Source organism: Parasteatoda tepidariorum, chromosome 8, assembly GCF_982258835.1.
Source record: "Parasteatoda tepidariorum strain Cologne lab strain chromosome 8, Ptep-v5.0, whole genome shotgun sequence".
In the NCBI taxonomy this organism is placed as follows: Eukaryota; Metazoa; Arthropoda; class Arachnida; order Araneae; family Theridiidae; genus Parasteatoda; species Parasteatoda tepidariorum.
Genome location: NC_141762.1, coordinates 38,113,904 through 38,141,743, shown reverse-complemented (window position 1 = coordinate 38,141,743; position 27,840 = coordinate 38,113,904). Strand labels below are relative to the sequence as shown.

At 26.1% G+C, this 27,840-nt stretch overlaps 1 protein-coding gene across 1 annotated transcript; it reads left to right on the top strand.

Moving 5' to 3' along the window:
• The first annotated feature begins 61 nt into the window (after positions 1-61).
• Positions 62-24,491, top strand: Cdc5 (cell division cycle protein 21). The gene is made up of 15 exons (XM_043044005.3): positions 62-385; positions 3,126-3,229; positions 4,719-4,880; positions 6,429-6,559; positions 7,301-7,629; positions 7,999-8,148; positions 10,489-10,650; positions 12,309-12,471; positions 14,018-14,166; positions 14,787-14,967; positions 16,351-16,652; positions 17,324-17,521; positions 20,630-20,713; positions 23,093-23,221; positions 24,061-24,491. Exons 1-15 carry the CDS (start codon positions 341-343, stop codon positions 24,202-24,204), a joined length of 2,433 nt encoding a protein of 810 aa, XP_042899939.2. The 5' UTR covers positions 62-340; the 3' UTR covers positions 24,205-24,491.
• The last annotated feature ends 3,349 nt before the right edge of the window (positions 24,492-27,840 follow it).

Genomic DNA, 27,840 nt, shown 5'->3' with positions numbered 1-27,840 from the left:
GACTATACCAGAAAAAAAAATTTACTAAGCAATAACGATGAAACCGATGATACTAACAGCCAATCATGTAAATGTATTTTACCTCCAAGTGAGTCCGCCAAGCAACGTCTGAAATTTGCTTAAATATCTGGAGTGTGTGAGGACGTAAAAAAAGACCAAAAAGTAGACAGCTAAGAAGTGCCCAACAAATATTTGAAGCAGATATAACGTGAAAACAATGTCGGTTGTTTGAAAAACTGAAACGGCAAAAAATTCAACCAAAATTTTCATTTTTGTTGGAAATTTTGTTCATATATCTCTATATTCTACTCGTTAATAATTTAAGCATTGTGATTTCAAGATGCCTCGAATTATGATAAAAGGTGGTGTTTGGAGGAACACTGAGGTAAATCGCACTCATTAATAATTTTTTCGAATTGTTACATACAAACAAGCATTTTTTTATTTTATTAGTGTATAATATTTGCTATAGCATTATTTTTAATTTGTCGCTTTTATACGTGTTCCTGTTTTCGTTTCTTTTTTCTTAGTTGAAGTTTATGAGGCAGCTTGTAATACTTAAACACTAATTTAAAACTTTAATGTTTATGTATGGGTCTATGCGAAGAGTTCTCGCTTAAATTTTATTTTTGGAGCAGGGTGGGGGTTTTAGACGTCCTAAACTAGTTTTGAACAGGACACCTGGGTTTTACTGTCTTAAACTGACTTAAAGTGTCCAAAACCTTGAACTTTGAAGGTTAAAACTCTTTATGTGTAACCAAAATAGTACACATAATAATTGCATATATCAATAAATATTTGATATTTTTTAAATAAGTTACTTTAACTTATTAAAGGAAAATCAGGGGTCTGTCCAGGCCGAATTTACTACCGTTTAGCGGTACCTTCACAAATTCAACTTTAAGAAAAACGGTAGTTTCACAAAATACTTTTTCTTAAAATTTTATTTTTCTATCCCTTAAGAAACGATAAATCCACTTTTTTACCATACTTTTGTGTTGATTTTTAAATATAACTTTTAATTTTTCACAAATTATGTCTAAATTTTCACAAAATAGGTACCTCTCAGAAAAACCTAGACAGACCCCTGAAAATAATATAATAGGAAAAGGTTTATACTTTTTGAAGCTCCGCAATTCATTGAACAACTAAAGTGAATACCTTGTCCTGTTAAATATAAATATGCTTTTAATACTGTTAATTTATGTTTATGCATAAGGATAAATAATGCAATATTAAAAATATTTTTTTTTTAAAAATAATAAATTTGTTTAAAAATTAACCTTTTACTTTTCGCAATATTTAAAAAAAAAATTAATAAAAAAGACATCTATTTAAAAAATAAATGTTTTTGAATATAAATATATTAGTTTAAATTGGAAATGCAAAATAACTGAAAAATGTATTTTAACAGTTTTGAAGGGCAGGTAATGTATCACTATGCTGAAAGAATTACAAGTATTAAAAATTACTCAAGCAAAGCAAGTATTTCATTACTTGGCCTATTTATTAAACACTAACTATAAAGGAAAAGGCTTGTCTGATGTGCAAAAAGAAAGTTCTTGGTCATGTTTAACTGACAAATTTCCTGAGTGCATTTCCTTTTTAATTGCCCATGGAGCTGAAGCAACACCATATCCGTAAACTTACTTTACAGACTTACTTGGAGAACCATTTTTAAACTTACTGGGAGAACCATTAAACCAATGACGTGGTGGATGGTTATTGAAAAATCAATATTATTTGGGGAATATTCCAAAGAAATTTTTAAATTTATCACTCTTCTACTCTCGTTCCCAAGCAAGCTCAGCATCAATTGAAATGATGTTTTCAAATTTTAAGGTAATTCACTCAAAACTTAGAAACCGTCTTGGTCTGAATACAGCAGCTAAATTAGTTATGTGCTATTGAATGTTAAGAGGACTAATTGAACTTGATTACTGATTAATCTTCCTTTGTTTAAATTGAAGAGTTAAATAATATTAATAAATTATTATACTTTTAAAAACAAATATTCACTTGTAGATTTTATTATCAATATGTTAATAATTCTATGTTTATTTTACCTTTTAAATATTGTTCAGGCAAAATTGTGACATAATTTGAATAAAAGGTTTTTGGAAAGTTTAAGACAGTCTTGGACAGGACGGTTTAAACTGTGGATTAATCCATTCTGTCCTTAACCTTGCCAACCTTGTTTTGGAGTATTGTGAAAATTAGTTCTGAATGAAGGGAAAAACATATTATCCTAAAAACAATTTTGATTTTGGAAATTTATTATTCTTCCAAGTGTACTTAGGAAAAATTTCTGTATTGATAACAGCAATATTATAATTGCGTAATTTGCGAAAACTGCAGTCTGCAACCTGTCAAAAAATTTTAAATTTGCAGAAATTAAACAATATTTACTGCAAAAAATATGATTTATTATCATACCAAGAATTTAAAAAAAAAATATGTTGAAAATTGTTGTAGCACTTTCATTCTAAGTAGCATTTATTTTTCCAAATTAATTTCTTAATGAATTTTTTTTTAAGTACCTTGACTTTTACCCTATTTCATATAGGAAAATTAAAATGGTATTCCTTAAACATATAGCTTCGAATATGCAAATATCATATTCAAAGCTTAAATAAGGGCAAAAAAAAAAATTTGTGTTAAAAAAATTTCGTATAAAATAATTTAAAAGTCACAAAAATACACAAATTTTTCATATATTTGAATATTTTTTTAAATTTTGTTTACTGCCTTAAAAACCATGGAGTGGCTCTGAAAGTTATTAATTAATTAGCAAAAATTTAAGTATTGTAATCATATTTGTAAAATTTATTTTGTTTTACACATTATTAGGATTTTTTCATTCTATATTTTATGAATATATCATGCACGTGAAGGAATCAGTGATAAAGTGGAGATAGCAGTAACATCAGTCTCTTTCTTAGTTTAGATTGAAATTATGAGAATGAATGAAGTTTAATATTTCTATGTTTCACATGATTAAGTCTATTTAAAAAAAAATTTTATATTTAAAAATTTTTTATTGGTATGTTATTATTTCAAATGGAGTATGTTTTGAAAACTGTGCATTGTTTAAAATTTTCTAATTCATTTTTCTCTTTTTGAAGGATGAGATATTAAAGGCTGCTGTAATGAAATATGGCAAAAACCAGTGGTCAAGAATTGCATCTCTCTTACATAGAAAATCTGCTAAACAATGCAAGGCAAGATGGTAAATAATTTTTATTATTATTGTTTGTTATGTTCTAATCGTCGTCCTGTTGAGTAGAACTAAATAAATGCATATACTTGATTTCAATACTCTTATAACATAGATTAGCATTAATTAAAAAATGTGAATAAAATCAATTGTAAATTTATTATTTCATGTTTTCTCTCCTAAAAATATATATTTTTTTTTTGAAAGAATAAATTAAAAGTTATACTGGGATGACCCTTTTTTCAGCTATGCTCAAGATAATCCCCTGCATTAAATTCAAGCTGGAATAAATAAAAATAATAATAATAACTTAAGCTTTTCTACATACCTATTTAATATCAAAAATTATTTTTTATAAAAAATGGATTCAACATTTTTTTTCACTTAACATGAAAATAAATCTTCGAATGTTATAATTTGAAATATACTTTGTAGGGTTAACATGGCTAAAAAAATGAAGGAACAAAATTATTTTGTATTTCTAATGCATCATTTTAATAAGTAATATCAGGCATCCATAACTCATCCATATCAGGCATCCAAAGATCTTAATATTCAGAACTAGAAAATTTAGTCAACTGTTTCAGTGGGTACCTTTGAAAATTAAAATATTATAAAAATACATTATTATATTAAGCCCACAGTTTCATTTAGCTACACAAGGGCACAATTTATTATACATATCATTGTTCTCACATAGTTATTAACTATCTGAAATTATTGGATTTAATTACAAAAAATCAAACAAAAGCAAGATCTTAATGATTTTCAGAGCATAGCGATTGCTAATGAACGGCAGATGGGCACTGGGGAGGACAATTCATGACTTATCAAGTGATTCCGTTTCAGACGATGGGGTGAAATTTTGTCTATTTCTCGTGCCTGTGAAATTCTTAACTGTAGTGTTCAAAAGTGATAAGCTAAAAAAAAGATCACAACTATCTATTTTTTATGGCTAATATCCAGAGTACCTTCCTAGGAATTAAAAAGGGAAGACCTTTAACACCGTAAAAATATCAAATTATGTAATATAATTGTATAATAACTAAATTTGACCCTCAACAATTTTTAAATTACCCTCTTCAACTATTATATGTATATATTTCAAAAAGCAATTCTCACAAATTTTCAAAACAAGAGAAAAAATTTTAATTTATAAAAAATAAATAACTTGATAACGAACTTGAAACTTTCTTTTCTATAATTTAAACTGAAAATTACGAAAAAAATGAACATTCAAAAATGTATTCTTAAAAAAAGGTATTAATTTAAGAACAATTTTAACATTTTAAATCACCAAAAAATTCATTAATATACCCTCTTCTCTACCTTGAAAGAAAGATATGTTATAATAATTTGTAGATAATATAGGTTTAATAATAATGTGTACTTAATAATAAGTTATGTATTTTTAATTTAATAATAAAATTCATTCTGTTATCAAATTTTTCACCTGACTACAAAATTATCTCAAATTGAATATTTGTTTATATTCTTATAGGTATGAGTGGCTGGATCCTAGCATCAAGAAAACGGAATGGACTAGGGATGAAGAAGAAAAATTGTTGCATTTGGCCAAACTTATGCCAACTCAGTGGAGAACAATCGCTCCTATTATTGGAAGAACTGCTGCTCAGTGTTTGGAACATTATGAATACTTGCTGTATGTGGATTTTTTAAATATATTATCAATAAATAATGCAATTAATTATATATTTAAATATTTTGTCAACAAATAATGGAAGTGTAATGTATCTACACTTGATGTTTGTCTTTTTTTTTTTTAAGCCAATGGGCTATTGGGACATATTTATTGTTGCTACTTTTGTCATGTGGTAAACGAAATTAAATATTTCAACCCTGTTAAATTTGATATAGTTCATTTGATTTGCAGTCAATTTTAAGGTAGGCTGAATTTCAAACTGTGCAGGATAGGCTAAGCAATGACATGTAACCTGAAAAAGAACATCCCTGTATCGGGCGAATGTATATTAGGCAGTGGTATGGCATTTAACCTTAAAAAAACATCAGTATAGAATATACTATACAGTGTCCCTAAAAGAGTAAAACTAAACTAGTAAAAAAATATCTTTTATATTGTTAGATCATTTATTAAGATAATACCAAACTATTATTTTACAACACTAAACTTGTTTAATTATATCTTTACTGAAAGTTTTATAGAAATATAACAATATATAAACAAAACTATTTTAAATGCTTAACAAGTATATAAAAAAATACAATGATAAACACATTGAAATTATTTACTTTTAAAATGTGTATCCTATTTCTTTTCTTCAGAACAACTTGAAATGATACCAGCCTTTAATCATTGTTTTAGCAAATGCACAGTAATATAAAGTAGGTTAGGCAGTTATTTTAAATCTTTTCACATTCAGTGAATTTACTTCTGAGCACACACTCAACTTGCTTAGCTCTATTCCGAACAAAACAACTCTTTTTAAAATTAGTTTTGCACTCAGATGTGATCCACATCACTTCTAGCAAATTCTGCAAATCAATTCAATATTAATATGAATTTTCTTTAATTTATCAAGGCAGTGTAGTAAATTTCCAGGCAAATTTATATCTAGCATTTTATCGTTAATGTTGATGAGAAATTTTTTTCTTCCAAAAACTGGTGCATAACAAATATTAACTCAAATAATATACTTTAATATAACTAATTAAGTTACCAGTTTCATGCATATAATTTAATTTGTAATGAAAAAAAAGGGCATCATTTTATATTTACATACCATAGTTACTAATGGGTTTTTCAATCAAAAATGTTCATTTACACTTTATTGATAGTCTGCACTTTATTGATCAAAAATGTTCATTTGCACTTTACTGATAGTCTAAATATTAATTGATTGGAATAAACTTAAAAATTACACTTTTCTGTGTTGCTAAGTGTTTAATAGTAAAAATGATCAAGGTTTAAATTTAAGGAAATAAAAATATTGATTTATTTTTTATGAAGTTTCAGGGACCAACTTGTGTTGACCTAATGACCAATAAATTTAGAACTCTCCTGATCTTACTAGATTGTGTTGCAATTGTTGGGGTCTGTCTCTAGGACAAGCTCCCATGTAACGTTTATTCCTAATAATATTTTTTTCATGTTAGTTTCTTTTAATGCATTTCTAATTTTGCTGTAACGCATTTATTCCTATGGTTTTTGAAATTTTAACAACTATTTTAGTGATCAAGCTCAAAGAAAGGAAGAAGATGGTGAAATGGCTGATGATCCTCGTAAACTTAAGCCTGGAGAAATTGATCCCAATCCTGAAACTAAACCTGCACGTCCTGATCCTCAGGATATGGATGAAGATGGTATTTTAATTTCTTTGACTTTTAATTATTGTCAACTAGTGATTCCATAAACATTAATTTGTATTAAACTGTTATCATACCGAAATTTTAGCCGAATACCTAATTCTTTGACAAGTTTTACTCATTTTGGCCTTATCAGTAATTGTTATATAAATTTTTGATTTTCTGCAGTTTCCCATCCACAGAAATTATTCTTTATAGTTTTAACTTTCAGTTTTCAATATTTTAGCTGGATGATGATTTGTTGCATCATTTTTAATTTAAAACTTACATGAAAAAGAAATATTTTAAATAATATTTTTCCAAATTTTTAAAAGTTCTTAAGTTCTGTCTTTCATTAAAAATAGGAAAAAAAGTTAAATTTCTATTTTTTCAAAAGTTTAGTGCCTTTGAGTTTTTTAAATATTGTTTAAAGAAGTTGAAAAGTTTAAGTGTGTTTTTACAAAATGACACCAAAAAAAGAAAAGGTAAGAACACAACATTTTTCACCTTCGAAAATAAGGACCACTTTAATACATAATCTAGCCGAAATTTTTTTTATTCTAATTTTATTTATTTTCTGATGATACTATAATAACATACTGGCTTAATTTTTGTTTGTTTTTCTTTTTATGTTTTGGATGATGAAATTTAAGTGAATATTTAAACTCTTTCTTATCTTAAAATGTAATGGTTATTTGATTTTGTAGCATTGTTTTAAAACTATGTTTTATTTTTATATCATTTAATAATATTTTACAGAAATGGAAATGTTATCTGAAGCCAGGGCTAGACTTGCTAACACTCAAGGTAAAAAAGCCAAAAGAAAAGCTCGAGAAAAACAGTTAGAAGAGGCCAGGCGCTTGGCTGCTTTACAGAAACGAAGGGAACTTAGAATGGCTGGAATTCAGCTAGAGGCTCGTAAAAGAAAAAAGCGAACTATTGATTATAATGCTGAAATTCCATTTGAAAAGAAACCTGTTGCTGGTTTATATGATACTTCTGAAGAAACATATGATCCCATGGAGCCAGATTATAGACGGTTGAGACAACAACAATTAGATGGAGAACTTAGAAGTGAACGAGAGGAGGTTTGTTAATTTTTACCGCAAATATATTTCTTAAATATTTTGAGGTTAAAATTATAATTGTTCATTTTTTATCAATAAAATTTTAAAAATTTTATTAATTTGAAAATTAGCATTGGTTGATAATATTAAGTATTTTTTATTATGTCTAACTTAAATAAAATCGTGGATTATAACATTTGATGTACTTTATATTTATGACTTGTGTTACTGTCTGTGAATTTCATTTTTAATAACTTTCAATATCAAGTTACTATATGTTACAAAATTAATTGAATAAGAATTTTAAGCTTGGTTAATTTGTTTATTGCGCTTTTTGATTGATTTAGTACTATATGTTTTTTTATTAATGTATGCATATACTTTTTGCAGAAAGAAAGAAAAAAAGATAAACAAAAGTTGAAAAAGCGGAAAGAAAATGATATACCATCTACCATGTTTTCTGAAAATTTTGAAGTTGCTAAAAAACGAAGCAAATTAGTCCTTCCAACTCCTCAAATAACTGATGCAGAGCTTGAACAAGTATGTTTTTCTTTAAGCAAATTTTATAATTATCTTTTCACCCTTTAAGTTCTCAATTTCATATCTTTTTGTAAGTTGATTATTCATAACATCTTGATTACACATAACATTTCATTAGCTTTTTTAATTTTCCCTGTTATTTAATCTTATATTTCAGTCTGTGAGATTTCTCTTTTCAATAGCAGTAGTAAATGTGTCATATGCATAAAGGCGAAATACCTTTTAAAACATAGGAAGAAACAAGAAATTAAAAACTAATTACATTAAATAAGTTAGAAAGATAGGAAAAACAATACTATAACTATTGTTGGGATATTCTTTTTCTCACATAAACAGATATTTGTATGTGTTGTAAATAATAAATGTAAAAAAAATTTTTTTTTTTTCATTTGTTATCATAATTTAAATTTTTTTTTCCCCTGACTATTTTTTTCCCTAACTAAAATCTTGCTATTAAGTCCTAATGATGCATTGTTACATTTCATCAAAAAGAGAAACCTTAGTAATGACAACTGGTCCATTATATACTGGTCAACGAAATAATATGGTTCTTATAATTATAAAGAGAAAAATTTTAATTGTTAATTCTTGCATACTAAGATCTAACCATAGAACAAAAATGACGAATGGGAATAATGAATTGTGAGAAAGTGTTTACTTTTGATTAATAAATTAAGAAGGAGAATTTAGATAAGGAAATTACATAAAAAGATTTAAAGCTTTTTATGTTGCATACATAATTTAAAAATATAAAAAAAAAGTAAAAAATATAACTTTAAAGAGAAGAAGAAAAATTATTGATAAATATAATGTTTGTAATTTTTTTTAAACAAAAGTTTTAGAAAAAAATTAAAAGCTTGAAAGCAAAATAAAGAAGATATAATCTTATCAGCTCATATGATTATATCTGTAAAAAAAAGTGTTTTCTAATGTAATAATATAACCAAACCAAAGATCAAAACTTACCTTGTTTATTAAAATAATAAGTAAATATTAGTCAACTTCAATATTTAGACAATAATGTTTGGTTATAAGTTAAATGAAAAAAAGAAAAAGTATGTGTTGGATAAGTTGACTTTTTTCTTTCATTAAAAAATACATGTCTTTCTCCTTTTTTTTTTCTTTTCCCCATTTGATGTAAGGAGTTAACAATGCAGATCAGATAAAAATAACACTAAAAAACAAGCTCAAATTGAAAGGGAAAATCGCTCCGATTTAACGTAAGGTAGAAAAATATATTATTAAACACCATTTTTTTAAAAGAAAAAGAGCTTTGTTTATTTTCTTTGCTAAAATGTTTCTGGAGAATAAATATTTCTGTAAATATTAAGACATGGGACATGGATTTCTTTTTAAGTCGCCAAATCAAAACTTAAGCTGTATTATTTATAATAAAGTTTATTATATAATTAAGCTATATATAAAATTATAATTATATATATAAAATATATAATAATATAATAATAATATATAAATATAATTAAGCTATATATAATTAAGCTGTATTACTTGTATTAGTTTGAAAACAAAATATTGTTACAGCAGATATTAAAATTTTTTTAGAATAATCAGTTATTCTATCTCCATTTATCCAATTGATCTGACAATAATTTAGCAATTTTAAAAAAGCTTGTTTTTAAACTATAAATTAGGCCATAATAAAAAGTAATCTTTTGAAGTTTTTTATATTTTAAATATTATAATTATAACCTGTTTTGAGAGTTTTAATAAAAGTATTCATACATGCCTGAACATTGTAACAAATATTATTAATAAGTTTAATAATTGAGGTACTATTTAGATTTTAGTTTAAATGTCAAAGATTTTTAAAATTTCATTTGTTTCTTCATAAACATTGAATGAAATTTCCTGAATATATCATGAGTTTTCTAATCCATTGAAAATCTTACAAATAAGTCAAATGCAAATTTATTATCTGTTACTTTTTATTAAAACTATTTTATGTTGGAAACATTTTTTGTTCAGTGCCTGTAAAACTTTAGCAAAAAATATTTATTTATTGTTAAAAGTAATTTACTTTAGTTTCTTACATTAATTTCAAGAATAGTAAGCATTAAGTTTAATAATAGAAAATTTTGCAAGTATGCAGTTTTCAATAATTATATAATTTATAAAAAAATAAAATTTACCTTGCAAATATACTTAGTAGTTTACTTATAGACTATGAAAATCAGTAATACTAAGTGTTAGATTCAACTAAACTGGAATCTAAATGATTTGTTTTTAAATTAGTTTATTTTATAAGTAAGAACTTTTATTTATGAATTATAGTTTTGTTTTCTGTTTGATATTTCTGATTATTATGTTTTATTTTAATAGGTTGTTAAGCTAGGAAAAGCTAGTGAAAGTGCAAGAGAGGCAGCTGAAGAGTCAGGAAGTAAAGTATCTGAAACCCTTCTTCCTGACTATAATTTAAATCCTAATGCTCTTAGTGCACGAACTCCTCGTACACCTGCTACAAATAGAGATAGCATTTTGATGGTGAGTAATAAGCCATATTTAGGCATTACTACTAGTTGAGTTATTGAAAAAGATTTACGAAAATTGTTCGTGTTGAAAGTTTTTGTTTTAGTTAAAGGCACATTGGAGAATTTGTCCATTTAGATTTGCTATTTTTCAAATACTAGTGAAGAATTACAATCGAAATGAATGTGTTTTTGTGTTATAATCGTTACATCATCTACATGTAACACAAATGCATGTTAGTTATATCAAAAAGTCCTCCATGGAGGCTGGTTTGACCCAATGCTTGGTCTAGGAGCTTGGTCTTTGAGCTGGGTTGGGCTCAAAATTGCAAGGCTGCAGAACATTGATAGTTGTAAATTCTGCTATTTATTGTTAGCTATAAAATAAAGTATAAAATGAGTATATATTTTAAGTAATTACCTACAGTGACTTAATTGTATTTTAGAAACAATATTGATTAGCAAACAACATAGACAGTTTGAATCAACTGCTTTTATCTTGGAAGTATAGCGTTGGTGTTTTATATCTGTTCTAACATATTTTTTTTAAGAAATATCTATGGCATAATTAGCCAATAAAGTAACTCTTTTCCCTTCACGTCCTTTTCATAAACCAATAAGAGTCGAGCATACTCTCACACCCAATAATAGCTTATGTTATTCTTTCTTTCCTTACATTTCCATTAAACATTGTTCAATTTGTTTATTGGATTCTCTTACTTCTTGACCTCTTAAAATACCTGAAAATACAACTAGAAATCAATTTTTAATGCTTTAATTTTACTTTTTACATTTGTAAAGTTCAAAATAATATTGTTAGTTCTGATTTATGCCCTAATTTGATTTACTATTTGACTTAAGAAGAAAAAAACTTGTTGATTTAAAAACAAATTTATAAGTTTGCTGTAATATTGATATTGTAAATTTACTTTAATTTAAGATTGTATCAAGTAGTACTGTTTATCATAGGTTACTGCCAAAGAATGTCAGAACTACCAAATCCTGATTATACTGGGAAACATAATATGGTTCATTTTAATGCATAAGACTGTCTAGATTATTTGGATTTATTGACAATATTTTAATTGCTTCTAAAGCTGAAAACGAAGATTTGTCATATTCGCAGTCTCTTTTCCCTCAATATATTAAATAATTATGGAATTTGTATAAATGTATCAAAGTGCACATTTGGAGTACAATCTATTGAATTTTTGGGATTTCTTATGTCTGGAAATGGTTTAAAACCCTTGTTACTGTAGCTATAATAATTGTAAAAAATTTCTGCGAGCCACTTTTTTCATTAAATAAAGAAAATTTTTAGGAATTTTTATAGATGGTTTGCACGTAAACTTTCTCATATCCTATTCCCAAATAAATTAGAGGATATCCAATAAAATAAATGGATTTTGTTTTGGTTTTCCGTTTCACTTTAATTCACTGCATACCTTTATTAATTTAATATAAATTTTAGTAAAATATTTTTATTTGTTGTTTTACTTATTAATTATATTTCAGTTAAAAACATTTTTGAAAAAAAGCACTCACAACAGTAACATAAAATATTGAGCCATTAGAATTTTTTTATTTATAGATGTAATTTTTTGCAGATATTTATGGATATGAATATTTCAATGAGTTATTGGATTTATTTTGTATACTTCTATTTTATTATAGGAAGCACAAAATATAATGGCTCTTACTAATGTAGATACTCCACTGAAAGGAGGCCTGAACACTCCTCTTCATGAATCTGATTTTAGTGGAGTTACTCCAAAGAGAGATACAGTGCAAACTCCCAATACTTTAATTGCAGCATCATTCAGAACTAATTCAACTGGTAATTGCTGTTATTTTTTTAAAAAAAAATTATACTTAGTTTTCTTTGTTATTTAAAGAATAATTGTAGACAACTAATGAAAGTAGTCTGACATTATTCTTCAGTTACAGTTAATCTAATGAAAAAATTACTTTGTAATCGAATAATTTTGATTGATTATTGTATTGCCTAGTTAGTGTGATAGATTTTGGCCTAACAGGACCTTGACCAAGGTTTGATTTCTTGTGCTATGAGCTGAATGTTTAATCAAATTGCATTTTTCTTGATCATGTCTTAGTGGTTTGGATTAATGCGAAGTTTCAGCATTGGAAAATCTCTGCTCGATTTGAAATTTATTAAATGGTTGTGCATAGGTTACGTGATTTATTTCAAAATTAATGAAAACATTTTTTTAATAATTTTATGGAAGAAACACTGAACCAAACTAGAAATTCATATTTGTTGTATTCGAATTTGTAAATAAGTTAACAGGGAAACAGTCACTCATTTCTATATGTAACATAAATTTATGAGTGTTTGCTTAGTTCTCTAATACAGTACAGAACCCGTTATCCGGTAATCAGAAAACCAAAAAACCATAACGAAATTCAATAAATTTTTTCGCCATTTTTAAAAAAACAAAAAAAAAAATTTTCCTTAAAAGATTTTACGATTTTTCTTTCTTTTTTTAAAGATGTTTACCTTACCATCATTTTGGAAATAATCATTTGTGTATTACTTCATCGTTTTTCTTATTTTTAAGATTATTTCCAAATTAATTTTTTTATAGTTGGGTTTAACAATAAAAAAAACTGCTTTTTGTAGCGATTCAGAAAACCAAAAAAATCAGTTATCCGGAATAGCGATGATCCCGACCATTCCGGATAATCGGTTCCCTACTGTATTTATCTTGTAAATGTTATTGACAGTTATATATTCATAAATATTTTTTAATTAAATTTTTCAAATTCGTTTTGATAACTTTTTCAGATTAAGGTTTAACTAATTCTAGTTTTAAATTGAACTTATTTTACACAATTGACTAAAGTAATTATAGTTTATAAAAAAGAATGTTCAAATCTATTTTTAATATATTTATAATTCATCATTTAAAGTTTTTATGGTGGCTAATAAAATCAAGAATGGAATTCTTGAGAGAACTATTATCATGATTATGTAAAGTCTTTAAAAATGTTTTTACATTTTGATAGTTTAAGGTAGATATATATGAAAGATCTATAAGAAAACAACAGAGAAGAAAGACAGCTTAAAAATATTTTTTGAGTGCTTATTTTTTAATTGAAGAATTTGGTTTTGCCCCCTGTTTTTCCAAATTTGAATAAAGTTTAAACTTTTATTCCGCTAAAACTGGTTATGAAAAGTTTAAATAGATTTTCTTATTTGTTTATATTTCATATTGTTGCTTAGCAGAAAAGAATTAAAGCATGTTTATATTGTTATTGTTATATGACAAATATTTTTTTTACTTTCTACAATATGTTGTTAGTCCGAAGTCATATATTTTTCATAAAAATGTTTCTTATTCGATCTTGTATTTATTTTGTAGGAACTACTCCTAATAGAACACCAGGTACAGCTAAATCTAGTAAAGAAATGACTCCTATTAACACGCCTACTCCTTTAAGAGACAAGCTTAATATTAATCCTGAAGATCACATTGGATTTGAAGATATGCTGTCTGCTAAAAATTATAAAGTATTTTAACTTTTTTAATTCTCATGTTTTATAAGATCTAACATTTTATTTGTTGACTTTTAAAATGTAGTTAATATTCTTCCACTTGTTATTAATTGTAAAATCATTTTATTACTTGATTTCATTTACTTTTTTATGCTAGTAAATGGGAATAATTCATCATATTACCTTTGCATCTTTCCATTAAGATAACTGCCTATGTGTAGTGTGTTTAAAGTAGTATGTTTAAATTTTACTAATAAATAGTATATGAAAAAAAGTTCCTTGTGACCTTTTTTTCCTTCTTCATTTTACTGTTTCATAAAATGTTTTTTTCTTTTGTAAGCAGTTAATATTAACATATGTTGTTAAATTTTGAAGACTAAAAATTCTTATAAACTATGTAGTTGAAATTTATTAGAATAACCTTTCCAAAATAATTATCTGTACATATAGGTGTAGTATATTAATTAATTGTAGACTTATGTAGTTAGACTGTTATGTATGAAATATTTTAATAATTTCATCAAACAAATATGAAAAACATTTTCTAATTTTTATGTTTGTTATTTTATATTAACATTGTTATTTTGTTTTTAATTAATGCTGAATGAAACTAATTTTTCTATTGTGTCATTCAGGCAGAAAGTAGAAATATGTTGAAGAAAGCTCTTACTGCTTTACCTGCTCCTAGAAATGATTATGAAATTGTCGTTCCTGAAGATGAGCAAAAAGAAGAAGTAAATGAACATCAAGAAGTGGCAGTAGTTCTAGATCAAGCTGATGTTGATTTATTGAAACAACAGGAACAAAAAGCTTTGTGTATGATAGTTTAGCTTTGATTATCTTACCACAATCTCAATTATCTTACTACAATATTGATTATCTTACTACTATCTGATTATATGCTACTCTTTTAAAATTAAAATAAAATAATAATCTTAACATCAATATTATAATAAATAAGTTTTACTAGCTTAAATTGGTCAGTTTATATCTTTTACATTTGCAAAAGCTAAACTTATTTATGGAATGCAACCTTGAGTAAAAAGAACAAACTTGGAATTATAGTGATTGTCTTTACTTTTTTAACATCCTTATTTACTTACCAAAATCGATTATTCTTATTTAACAATATAAACAAAATATATATAAATATCTTCATAGATTTGCGGAATAGAATTAAATTAATAATTAAGCAGTTATACAGTCATACTCGATGTAACGACCCATGTGGTGCAAACCAAAACAGACTTCATAACGTGAAATTGCTGTGTTGTGACTACATTAAAATTAGTGTAAATATTAACTTATATTATAAATACTGGATTTATTTTGGCTAAGACATGCTGCACTTTTAATAGAATTATGAAACTCTAATACAGTTTTTTTTCCTTATATCAATAAAGTAAAAGTATTATTTAATATATAAAATACAGTTAAAGTTTTTCAAACGACTTCTTTTAATATTGTGTATAAACTTTAGGCAGTCATAAAGTGTTTTTTCTTGGTTTTGAAATTTTGCTTCACAAGAATCATGTCATGAAATTAGAATAGATTTTAGAATTACATCAAAATTTTTACTTATTGTAATCAAAGTGCCTTTAAGGATCTTTAATTTAGCAATTTATTCTTGCATCCACTTTGTTTAAAAATTTTTATTTCCACTCTAAGCAAATAACATTACGCCAGAGAGGAGCAGCCATTATCACTAAAGAACATTCATCCAGAGAGGGAGAGAGATAAGCTAAAATAAAAAAGAATGTGAACAAAACCACATGTTTTAACTCAAAAATGAACCACCTGTAACAACACTTTACAAAAAGAAGTGAATACAATTTTATTATAGGAATTATGTATTTTTAAAGGAAGTGGTTATTATATCCACTTCCTTTAAAAATTTTTATTTCCACTCCAAACATATCATTACACTTGATAGGAGCAGCCATTCTCATTAAAAAAGAAACATACAGCCAGAGAAAGAGCAAGGCAAACCAAAAAGAATATGAATAATACCGCATATTTAAACTAAAAATAAACCATCTTTAACAACATTAACAAAAAGGAAATACAATACGAAGTGAATAAAATTTTAATTGAACCCTTTGGGAAGAAATTTCTGATTGTTATAACATTTTATTTGTTTATATGTATATACATCATTTTATTTAGTGGCTTCATATTTTGTTCCATTATTTTATTTAGTGGAAGCAGAACGAAAGAAACAGTCAACTGCTGTCCAGAGAGATTTACCCAGACCTTCTGATGTAAATTCTAACATATTAAGACCATCCCATTGTGATCCTCCATTGACAGAATTACAAAAAGCTGAAGAATTAATAAAGCAAGAAATGTTGATTATGATGCATAATGATGCAATCAAAAATCCTATGCTACTGGGTGGCCAAGGCAAGAAAGTTATACCACCTCGTGGTAATCTAGCTCATCATCAATCATATCTTGATAGGCATCCATATGTAGAATACGGAGAGGAGGATTTGTCCACTGTTAGTATGCATTTTAACATACATTATTATTGTTTATGCTTTAGTTACCTTTTACTTTCAATTATATGCTTTACTGGGTAATTCAGAACAATTAAATCAAATAAATTTTTCAAAAATCTTGTTATTTATGAGGGAAATGATAACTAGTAAGGATCGTTTAGATTTTAATAGACATGTCAACTGTGCTGCATTAAGCGGAGTTTCTCTGTTCTAAAATTTTAACTAGGCTGCCCTACGCAAAGTCATTTATGCTCCATTTTCTATGCGCAACAGTCAGACGTCGCAGTCAGAATGTTGCTTGGGCATTGTGTTTGAAGCATTAGTGACTAATAAAATGTAACTCTCTTACATTTTTTTTATTTCTAGCGAGTGTTGTTTACATTGCCAGTTAATTGTAAAGCGTATTTTGAAATTAAAAAAAACTATTTAAGAATGCTGTCTAAAAAAAGAACCCATCAAGTTTTTAAAGATGAATATATACAAAAGAATTTTCCACTTCCGAATGTTAAAAAATGTCTTGAGTCTTGCATTACTTGCAAGGCTGTCTGTTAGCCTTGATATCATGTAAAGCATTAATTCAAAACTGCTTTGCTTAGTACTCATTTTTCAACTATTTGTTAACATGCCACAAAAAGATCTAATACCTTATTCTTAATAAAATAATTTTTTAGGCCTCTACTCTACTGAAACAAGAAATGGATGTTGTAAAAAAGGGTATGGGTCATGGTGATCTCAGTTTAGAAGCTTATACACAGGTTTGGGAAGAATGTTTAGCTCAAGTATTGTTCTTACCCAACCAAAATCGATATACCAGAGCAAATTTAGCTAGTAAGAAAGACAGAATAGAATCATTGGACAAGAGACTTGAGGTAATTATATGATGTAGATTTTTTTTTTTTTTTACAACTGATTATTATATTGTCATTATATATTATTATCATTAAGCTTAATGCGATGCTTGAATATTTTGTAATCATACATGCTTTGTGTTTAAAGCAGGAAAAAGGAGAAAAAAATTTCTATTCATATTTGAACACTAAGTTTTGTTTCATTCATATATGAATTCAAAGTTTAAACCCTGTCTCAGGTATGTAATTCTTCTGCTAATTTGCAAAATACAGCGAATCTCAAGATCGTCGATTCATGGACTTCCGCAAATCAATAATTTATATTACAACAAAATTTTCTCAGCTCTTTGAACCTAAAACTTCATTTTTGTTACTTACTTCATTCTTGTTCGTTAACAAGGCATTTATTCCACCCTTACTAGCACCCTCTTTTCTTATATGTTCTCATTCAAGTGCAATATTGACTTGGTTTTACATAAATTTGTCACAGAAAAATGCAAATTCGGATAAACTTCAAGAAAAAAAAAAATCCACAATTACTTTGACTAGAATTAAAGAACCACGGTGACAAACACAAATGTATAAAATTTGTTGTATTAAAAGTAATTTTGAGATGGTGAATATTTAAAAGATTGTCCACTAGAAATAATGGTATTTTTCTATTTTTTTTTTTTTACCTATATTTTAATAAGTAGTAATTTTGGTCAAAATTTCTGGTTTTCATCAGTACAATTATTCATTAAATGTGATACATTTGTCCCCTTTTTTTATTTGGTTTCAATAAGTTTGAATTAATTCTTAATGTGATACTACGACATAGAATCTTGAATCTCGTATTTCAATAATTACTTTTAAACACATTTAATAACATTGTGAATGTTAGTTTTCGTCTAAAAATTAGTCTTTTAAATATCTTCCATGTACAAGAGGAAAAAAAAAAATTAAGTGCTAAAATAAGAAAATTTCACATTTAGAAAAAAATTTCTAATAATTTCTTTTTCCAGCTATCACATATCTGCTGTATACAAATACAAAATGCATTTTTCATTAAGTCATTTTTATTAAAGAAATTATTTTTTAAATTATGGAATTTTCCATTTAAGTATGACTCTTATCATTCTAAAGTTTGTAATTCTGGCCCATTTGCTGGACCAGCCATAAACAAAAGGTTAATTGCACATTTTCTGTAATATGTTGTGAATATTGCATAGCTGCCAACTCTACTGGATTTTCCTTAAGACTACTGAATTTTGCTACTTTGTCTTAGTGTACTAGTTAAATAAAAATTCTCCTGGTTTTTGTACATTTTAGAAAATTCTCTAAGATTGAATTTTTTCTTAAAAAATCCCTATTGAAAAAGAATTTTTGGGCAAATTATTGCTTACTCGAATATTTAAATAAGTGTCACTAATAGTGAAGCAAGCTTCATTTATAAAATTCACTTTAAGTGAATTTAGATAGTTAAAAGATAGTTGAGTCTTAACTACCTTTGATGAATTAAAATGCCTATTACTATTCAAAATTATGAATAAACATTATGCATAACATTTCAAATTCATTTAATGTGAAATCATAACTAGGAATGATTGCAGTTTTTCTATTTTGATAACTATAAAAATCCCTAAAATTCCTTATCTGTAAAATATTTAATATATTTTGCAACAATTATAATGAAATTTATGTTATTTCGTAAAATCTACTGGATTTTTCCAATCTGTGTTAGCAGCTATGATATTGAAATTATATTAATATAAAACCTCATACTTTTTTGTTTGTGCTTTTTTAAACTCATTAATTAAATTATTAATCAGACTAATATGTGAATATTTGCTTAAATAAAAGTTACTTAATATATTATAACAAATAGCTAGAAAATAGTCAAGCTCAGTCAAATTATATCTGCTTTTTAATCCTTTATATTTTTGATACATTTAAATTTTTGATAGTTTTAATTCATAAATTTATGTTATAATCTCTTGACTAAACATCCTTGAAATTGCAACAAAAAAACATAGCATATGAAGCATTCATCATATTTGTAACAATCTGAGGCAGTGATATCTAAGAAATATTTTGAAAATCTTAAAAATTTCAAGGTATTTCATTTTGTCTTAATTTTTTTATGCTCCATGTCCGATAAGTTCCAACTTTTTTTAATATTATATTGGAGTTAGCAATGTCATTACCCTTACCTCTACAAAACGCAATAAAATGAGTTCTGTTGTTGTTAAAAATAACTAAAGAAAAGTCTATTTTTTATCATGATAAATAGCAATGAACCGATGCTGAATATTGATTCAATACTTGCATGATTTAATCTAATTGTAATTTGCAATTAAGCTGCTCCCTTCAGGTAGAAGTTTTTTAAGTCCCAAAAATGCCAAGAATCATTATTTGGAAGCAAAGAAATCGATGTTAGCTTCTACAAAGTAAAATAAGTAAGACTGAGAAAATTTCAATTTTAACTTGTTATATTTTACTCATTCCAATGTTGATAGTGAATGTCATATTAAAATGAAAATATAGCTTAATGAAGTTTTTTTTTTTTATTAAATAAAGGCTTGAACTTGGCTGTTTAGACTGGACACAAGCAAGAGCAAATAACTTTTTTGTTCCTCAATGAAATAGACACCCCACAAAAACAAATTGAAAGAAATGTTATATTCCACAAAAACAAATTGAAAGAAATGTTATATTCCGCAAAAACAAATTGAAAGATAAGGGCATTCTAATTCTTCACTAATCAATCATTATCCTCCCTTTGCTGGCCCTACAGGTGGTCCTCACAAACTATTTGTAGCTTAAAAATTTTGTGATGATTTTGTGTTTTGTTTTAAATTTCATTGCTGGTATCCAAGCTGCTTACTCGTTGCAGTCTTTTTGGTATATTTATGATCTGAAACTATAACAATATAAATTATTTCGCAATTATTTTGTGTGTGCAAGAGAGATATTATGTGTGTACTTTATTCAATTAATAATGATCTTATTAGTTACTAAGTTTTTAACTTTTCAAATACTTTGCATATTTTCTTTATTTAAAAAATGTTGACAACATCATTATAAATTTTTCTACTTTTCTGAAAATCCTTCTTAACTTAGACATTCTACTTTTTATTTTCCTTTTAGCAAAATAGAAGTCAAATGACTAAAGAAGCAAAGCGAGCTGCAAAGATTGAAAAGAAATTAAGAATACTGCTTGGTGGCTATCAAGTAAAAAGTTATTTTATATATTTACATTTAGAAAAGAATCCTAATCTATTATTATACATTTAACTTGCACACATATCTGCCTGTACTTCAGTTTCTAATTATAATGTTCTAATTACAGTAGGGAACCGATTATCCGGAACGATCGGGACCATCGCTATTCCGGATAACTGATTTTTCCAGTTTTCTGAATCGCTACAAAAAGCCGTTTTTTTATTGTCAAACTCAACTAAAAAAAAATATTTGGAAATAATCTTAAAAAAAGGAAAAAACAGTGAATTAATGCACTAATGATAATTTCCAAAATGATGGTAAGTTAACATCTTTCAAAAAAGAAAGAAAAAACCTGAAATCTTATGAGGAAAAAAAAAAAATCTTAAGAAAAATGGCGGGAAAATGTATCGAATTTCGTTCCGGTTTTTTTGTTTTCCGGTTTTCTGATTTCCGGATAACGGGTTCTGTACTGTATATGTATATGATGTAACAAACATGCGTCCCACTACACCTAGGTGCGCTTCTGCTCTTTTTGCCATTTATGTGTCAGACCTAGTTTCTAAATCCATTTAATTTTCAGAACTATTACTTATACAGAATTTTGTAAATTTTACCTGATTTAATCAAAGTGCCCTGAGTTTGTACATATTGTTATTGAAAATTACATAAGTAATGTTTGTTTATGAAAACTTATTTAATAAGATTATAAGTAAAAAAATACAGCTAATTTAAATTTGAATTGATTGCTGATATTAAGTTCTTATAATTATTTGCTTTTATTGATTAGCAAAATTGTAAAATTTTCTCTGGTTGCTATTTCTATTTTTTCCTCCATTATGGCAGCTCTGCACTATGTTACTCAATACTATATCAAGTCAAACACTCCTTTACTTAAACTAATTTGTTAAATAACACAGCATTAGTTACAAATTTATACTTTATATAAACTGCATCATTCAAAACTTTTTAAAATTATTAAATTAACTCATCATATTTGACATTCATATAAAAAGGCCATTTTTTATGATAAAAAGTTTCTTAATTTTAATTAAAAAGAAATTCATTATGTGTTTTTCTAAATACAAGTTGATACGGTTAATTTTTGTGGTCTTTCTTTATTGTCTAGGGGTTTTTATATTGTGTGTGGTTTTTCTTAATTGTTCTTCACTATCCCTCGATACTGAAAAATTGTTCTCCAATGTAGTTATCATTTTCTAACTGATGTAATGTCGAATAATTAAACTAAAGGTGCTTGGATAGGAAAGGAAACTTTATTTAAAAGTAATTATAAAAAAGAGGTGGGAAAAAGGAAAATTAATGTAAAACGTTATTAACTTAGAAAAATTGTTGTTGATTGTTGGTTTTTATTTTTATCTGATTTGTTCTAAGCTAGGTTTTGTAGAAAGATTAGTTTTTCCTATTTATTTTGGACAGATAAATGTAAACAAAAGCACTTTGATGTATTAAAACTTTGTGTACTAAAAAAAAAAGTTTGTTTTAAATTGAGGAAAGTAAAACATTTTACTATATTTGTACTTAAATTTCATACTGTAAGTTTGTTGTATTTCTGTGATAAGAGTATTAAAATACTTCATACGGCTTATATATCTAAGTTGATAATATTTTATTATATTTATAAAATATGTCATTTCAAAGATAGTAATTGAATAATATTTCAAGAGTATGATCCTTTTTTATTATTTTGGTTAAGATTGTTTTAAAATTTAAGCATTTAAAATAAATTTCATAAATTGTTGCATAGTAGCTCAGATTTTTTAAGTTATTAATACTTGTTGAGGTGAACAGACTTTTAGCCAGTTATATTAAACTGCAGAAGATAAATTTATATTAATCATTTTAGCATACTAAGGTCATACTTTTGCATAGTTTATTGTTTAAAATCATTCAAGTGTACAGTTTTGAAAGGAAAAAAAAAAACAATTTTGGGTTTAATATTAGTTGTAATAATACAAATAAATGCTTTATTTTCATATTAATAAAATCTTAAAAAGGAAAACTGTAATTTTCTGGAGTAGTTATTTATGATTAGCATTAAATACAATTCAGCTCTAAAATTTAAGAAATATATATATAAAAAGAACGAATGTGTCTTAATAAATTTACATAATTGTAATTAATGCATTTAAAATTGTCCTTATTAACTTGATTAATTTAAATTATTTTTTTAAATTAAAAATTGTTGATGAAAAATTAATTGTAAGACCAATATCGTTTCTCACGTAGTAGACATAGAAGCTGTAATTGTATAGTGTTAAACACTGTAAAATTATGTATGTATTACTATTAAGTATTATGTATATCTAGTATCTATTAAGTAATACTATTATGTATTACGTACACTATATTTATGTATTTTTTTCATTTTAGAACCGATATCAGGCGTTAATGAAACAACACCAAGATTTAGTTGAGCAGGTAGAGCAAACTCACTTGGAGTTAAACACTTTTAAAACTCTTCAAGAGTTGGAAAGTTTAGCCATTACTAAAAGGGTTGAGGTAAGTTATAAATTACTAAAATATTTATTTTGTTTTATGTAGCTACTTCTATTTTTTTTTTTAAACCAAAGTTGGACACACTGTTATAGTTCTGATTAAATCAGTAATTTTGTTTAAATCAATATTTTGATTAAAGGAAATTCCGAAGATTTGAGAATTGTATGAATTTAGTAACAAATGAAATTTATAAATAATTTTTATTTTTTGTGTAGCCTGTTAATTAAATTCACATTGAGCACCTGGCTATGTTATTGTGTGATATAATTATTTTTATACATTAGTTGATAAATATCATTCATTATTCTTTCATAGTAAAAGTCTGTAACATTTATGTTAAGTTGAATCAATAATATTTACAAAATAATCATGATTAAATTTTTATAAAACTAAAGTCTTTTCTTTTTACATACTTCAATAAAATTTAAGCATGCCTTTTTTTTATTTTTAAGTTTAAGGTAATGTGAAAAATTGTTTTGATATTCATTTTAGAGCATGAATTTTTAAGAAGAAAGAAATTCATAATGAGTTGCCATTATTTCTGAAGTAAATGACATTAAAATACTTAATGATTAAACACTTGAAATATGTTTTGCTAATTATTAAAATAGTTTCAAAATTATCATGTACCTTTTTATTTTTAAATGAGCAAATTTATATTTGCATGCAAAGATACATGAGTAATTAGTGTGTATGTGTAACATTTGTGAAAATTGTAACATTGGCTAAAATATTGGAGGTGCTACCATTTTCAGACTATCTACCTCCAATTTATTTTGTCGATACTCAGTTGTGTTTCAGTATATTTTTTATTTAAAATCATACATTTTTGTCTTTAATAGTCTCTGACTGAAGATGTGAATAGACAAGTTGAAAGAGAAAGCATGTTACAGAATAAATATGAGACACTTCTTCATACCAAAGAAAAATTAGATATTCATATACAAAGCAAATCTTCTGATACTCCATGCGTTACTGTAACTTGATGTATTTCATGAATCTTTGCAAAAAAGTAATTTGTAAATATTTGCTTGAAACAGTTCTTTTCTATTGACACCACTTTTATAAATGGTTATGTCAATGAGTGCTAAAAAACATGCTAAATTTTCCTGGTTTAATAAACTCTTATAATTTCATTACATGTTGTAACTCCAAATGCGTGTTTATTTTAGACAAAATGATATGATTATCATTCATAGTTGAGTTTCATTAGGTCATAATTTGTTCTTTCAATGTCATTATTGAAATGGTTAATAAATGCATAAAGTTGTTATTCGGTGTAATTTTTATTTGTATAAATGATACAGGTATCTCTTTAGTATAAATCTATATCGTAACACAAGTAAAAGATCTTTATTTGTAACATTACATTTATGTACATTACACATATGTTATGGATAAATGGATACATTTAAAATGAAATAATACAAATGCAGACATGCATTCAGAACAGGGGGCTTTCATTATTGGGTAATATACAATTAGCTTTAATTTTACATGTTTCTAAAAAAATTAGTCAATTAGCATTTCCATTGATTGTAATTACTAAATTTAAAAAAATTTGTTTCAGTTAATTTTAGTTTCAAAATGTAAATAAAAAGCTAGCATAATATGCCTTAGTTTAGTCTAGTTTATAGGAACATAAACAATAAATCTAATTTTGATTTCGTGCCGACAAAACTCGATTTCCACGTTCTTAATTTTCTGGCTGCAACAATAGTTATATAAATTATGTCAAAATACAGTAACATGGGTTTGCGTTTCAAAGTAAGGCTGTTTATAGCGTCAACACATTAGTGTTTCTGTCTCCAAAATGAAGCAAAAAAGTGAATTATGAAATAGTAGAGCATCATGTATTTAGTATGGATACACACATTATGAATACAAATATCAAAAAAGAAAATAATTGCAAAATAATTATAAAAATTAAGTCTATTTGGACAATGAAAAATAAAAGCAATAATATATTTTAAATTGTATTGATATAGTTAATTTTAAATACACAAGTGGGCTACCTTTGTGCTAAAATACAAACTAAGGTAAACAATGTTTAAGAACACGAAAAGTATTTATAAATGCAGACAACTGTTTTGGATGCTCAAAGGGCAACCTTCATCAGTGCAACAGAAAGAGAATGGACTTGTCAAAATCGGAAGAATTTTTCTTTCTGTTGCACTGATGAAGGTTGCCCTTTGAGCATCCGAAACAGCTGTCTGCATTTATAAATACTTTTTGTGCTCTTAAACGTTGCTTACCTTAGTTTGTATAGTTAATTTTACTTAGTGAAAAAAATTAGACTTCTGATATTAATTACTATTATTTTATGTTATTAATTCTACTAAACTCTTAAGACTCTAATTATTTTATTACTTACATTAAAAAATTAAAGACTTCTAATAATTGTTCTAATTTTATTTTTGTCTTTATTATAAAGGGCTGCAACTTCGGTTTTATCCTAATATTTAATCAGGGCTGATTGTGCTCCGGAAAAATTCCCGATTTTTCACTAACCATGATCCGGAAGTTTCCGGAGATAGAAGGTTCAAACGTTTAAAAAAAAAATCATTGATAAAAGTTTCCGGAAATCAAATTTTCAAAGGTGGAACTTGAAAACACAGTTTATTTTATTTGTTTGTAAGGGAGAGCCTGATACTTTATGAGCTTATGTTCAAGATTAATATTTATTTTTTATCAGTAAATAGTTTTTATAATCATAAACTCAGGAAAGAAAGACATATTTGAAAATTTCAATTACTTCTCCAGGTCATCATTGGTATGTGTAAAATTTTAAATATATTTTAAGTAAACTAAGAAATATTGAGAAAAAGGAAAAAACCTTGTTTAAATTTTTTTCGATTGAAACTTTTTTTTTACTCAAGAAATTTTCCGGAATTTTGACTTGGGCTCACAATCACCCCTGTTTAATTGAAATATTTTAAAAATACTATTTATTTGATGTCCACGCGTAAATTAATGACTAAACTGCAGATATAGTTGCATGATGTAATTCTATAGTTTAAAATCAAAATAGTCATTTAAAAATTATTTATTAAAAAGAAACATAAGTTATATGCTGATTATATGAAAATAATAAACTGTACTTCAACTGGTACAATAATTGAAAAAAGATTCACTCTCTCTAGTGTAACCAAGTGTGAATAAAGAAAATTTTTTGTTTTAGCGTCCTTTTTTGATCATGAGAGAACTATTCTTATTAAATCAACGATACTCGACTACTTCCTGAGTTTGATAGTGCTGATAATTTGCTTAATGTGACATAGGAATAACATATTTGTTTTGAAAAACACTTAATTTTATCTGTCATTGAACTATATTTAATTAAACACTTCAATATTTTTGATAATGAAGGGAGGGATTTCTGTATTATACTTAGAAATTTAAACTATGCATATTTTTCTTACATTTGATTGATGTATAACAAATGAGTAATAGAATTGATCTCTTGATATAATATTTTAACTTTTTAATCATTTTTTAAATAGGGTGCATAGAGTTTTTAAAAAGTGCTTGTTTTGGATTTTTGTTTTTTGAAAGTCCTTAAAGGTGCTTTTTTTGTTAGAAGTTTTTAATAAGTCCTTTAATTTTTCCAAAATGAGATTTTTCATTACCATGCTGATTTTTGCCACGAAATATGCTTAAAGCATGGTTTTCACAATTAATTTAACCACAATCTATTTCGGCATACAGCCGGTCCTTAGCGTATTAAAGCGCCAATAATTTTACATGTTTGATGAAATACTTACTGATCCGCTTGTGCGTATAATGAGCTAGTTTTGGTGAGAATGATTGAATGTCTTGTGTGAAAATTTGCGGTATTTTGCAAGAATTTCTCAATTTTATACTTCATTTTCTTCTCTGAATTCAAACCGAGAAATCTCGAATTTTTGATCACAGTGACCAACTAGACATTGCCAGTATTTTCCTTAATAACAAAAGAATGTTTTATTTCTCTTATTAATTTGGTCATTGGTGAAGCGCCATCGTCTTCGTCATTGACAAACTAATGGCTTTATCGCACTGCTCTATTAATAGATCAGTACTATAATTTTTGAACTTTACTTGCGGATTATTCACTAATTACATATTTTCGTACGAGTCCCCAGAGCAGTAAAGAATCACAAAACTTCCATCTCCCTTGTATTCAATCTAATTATTTTTTCCATCTCCCTTTATTTCTCATCAATAAGTAAAGCTAAGATTTAATTGAGATTTTTAATAATAGGAATTTTAAATTGAGGGGCTGTCCACCAATTACATAAATTTTTTTTAAATATTTATAGTTCTTCATTATTTTTTTATTATGGTATTATTACTTTTAAAATTTTTAGTTCTCTTAAGTTGTTTTATGGAAAAACTCAATATTTAGAGGCAAATTTTTTTTAAAAGTATGAAGTGTGGGGCTTTCACAATTTTAAATGCAGCAAAAAATCTTATGTCATTCTTATTTGTTATTCTAAAAAACTTTAATTAATCTCTTAATGATTTGGTTCAAAAACAATTGAAATAATAAATTCAATTGTCTCAGATTTGTTAAATATAGGCATACACACCATATAATAACTTAGTGCACAAATGTTTAGCTGCAATGCTCATTGTGTTTA

Excerpts from the sequence above, each read along its gene's own strand:
- Cdc5 (XM_043044005.3), top strand. The coding sequence starts at position 341 with ATGCCTCGAATTATGATAAAAGGTGGTGTTTGGAGGAACACTGAG. Across the intron at positions 7,630-7,998 it reads TTAGAAGTGAACGAGAGGAG|AAAGAAAGAAAAAAAGATAA; the intron begins GTTTGTTAATTT and ends TACTTTTTGCAG. Across the intron at positions 23,222-24,060 it reads CCATTACTAAAAGGGTTGAG|TCTCTGACTGAAGATGTGAA; the intron begins GTAAGTTATAAA and ends TGTCTTTAATAG.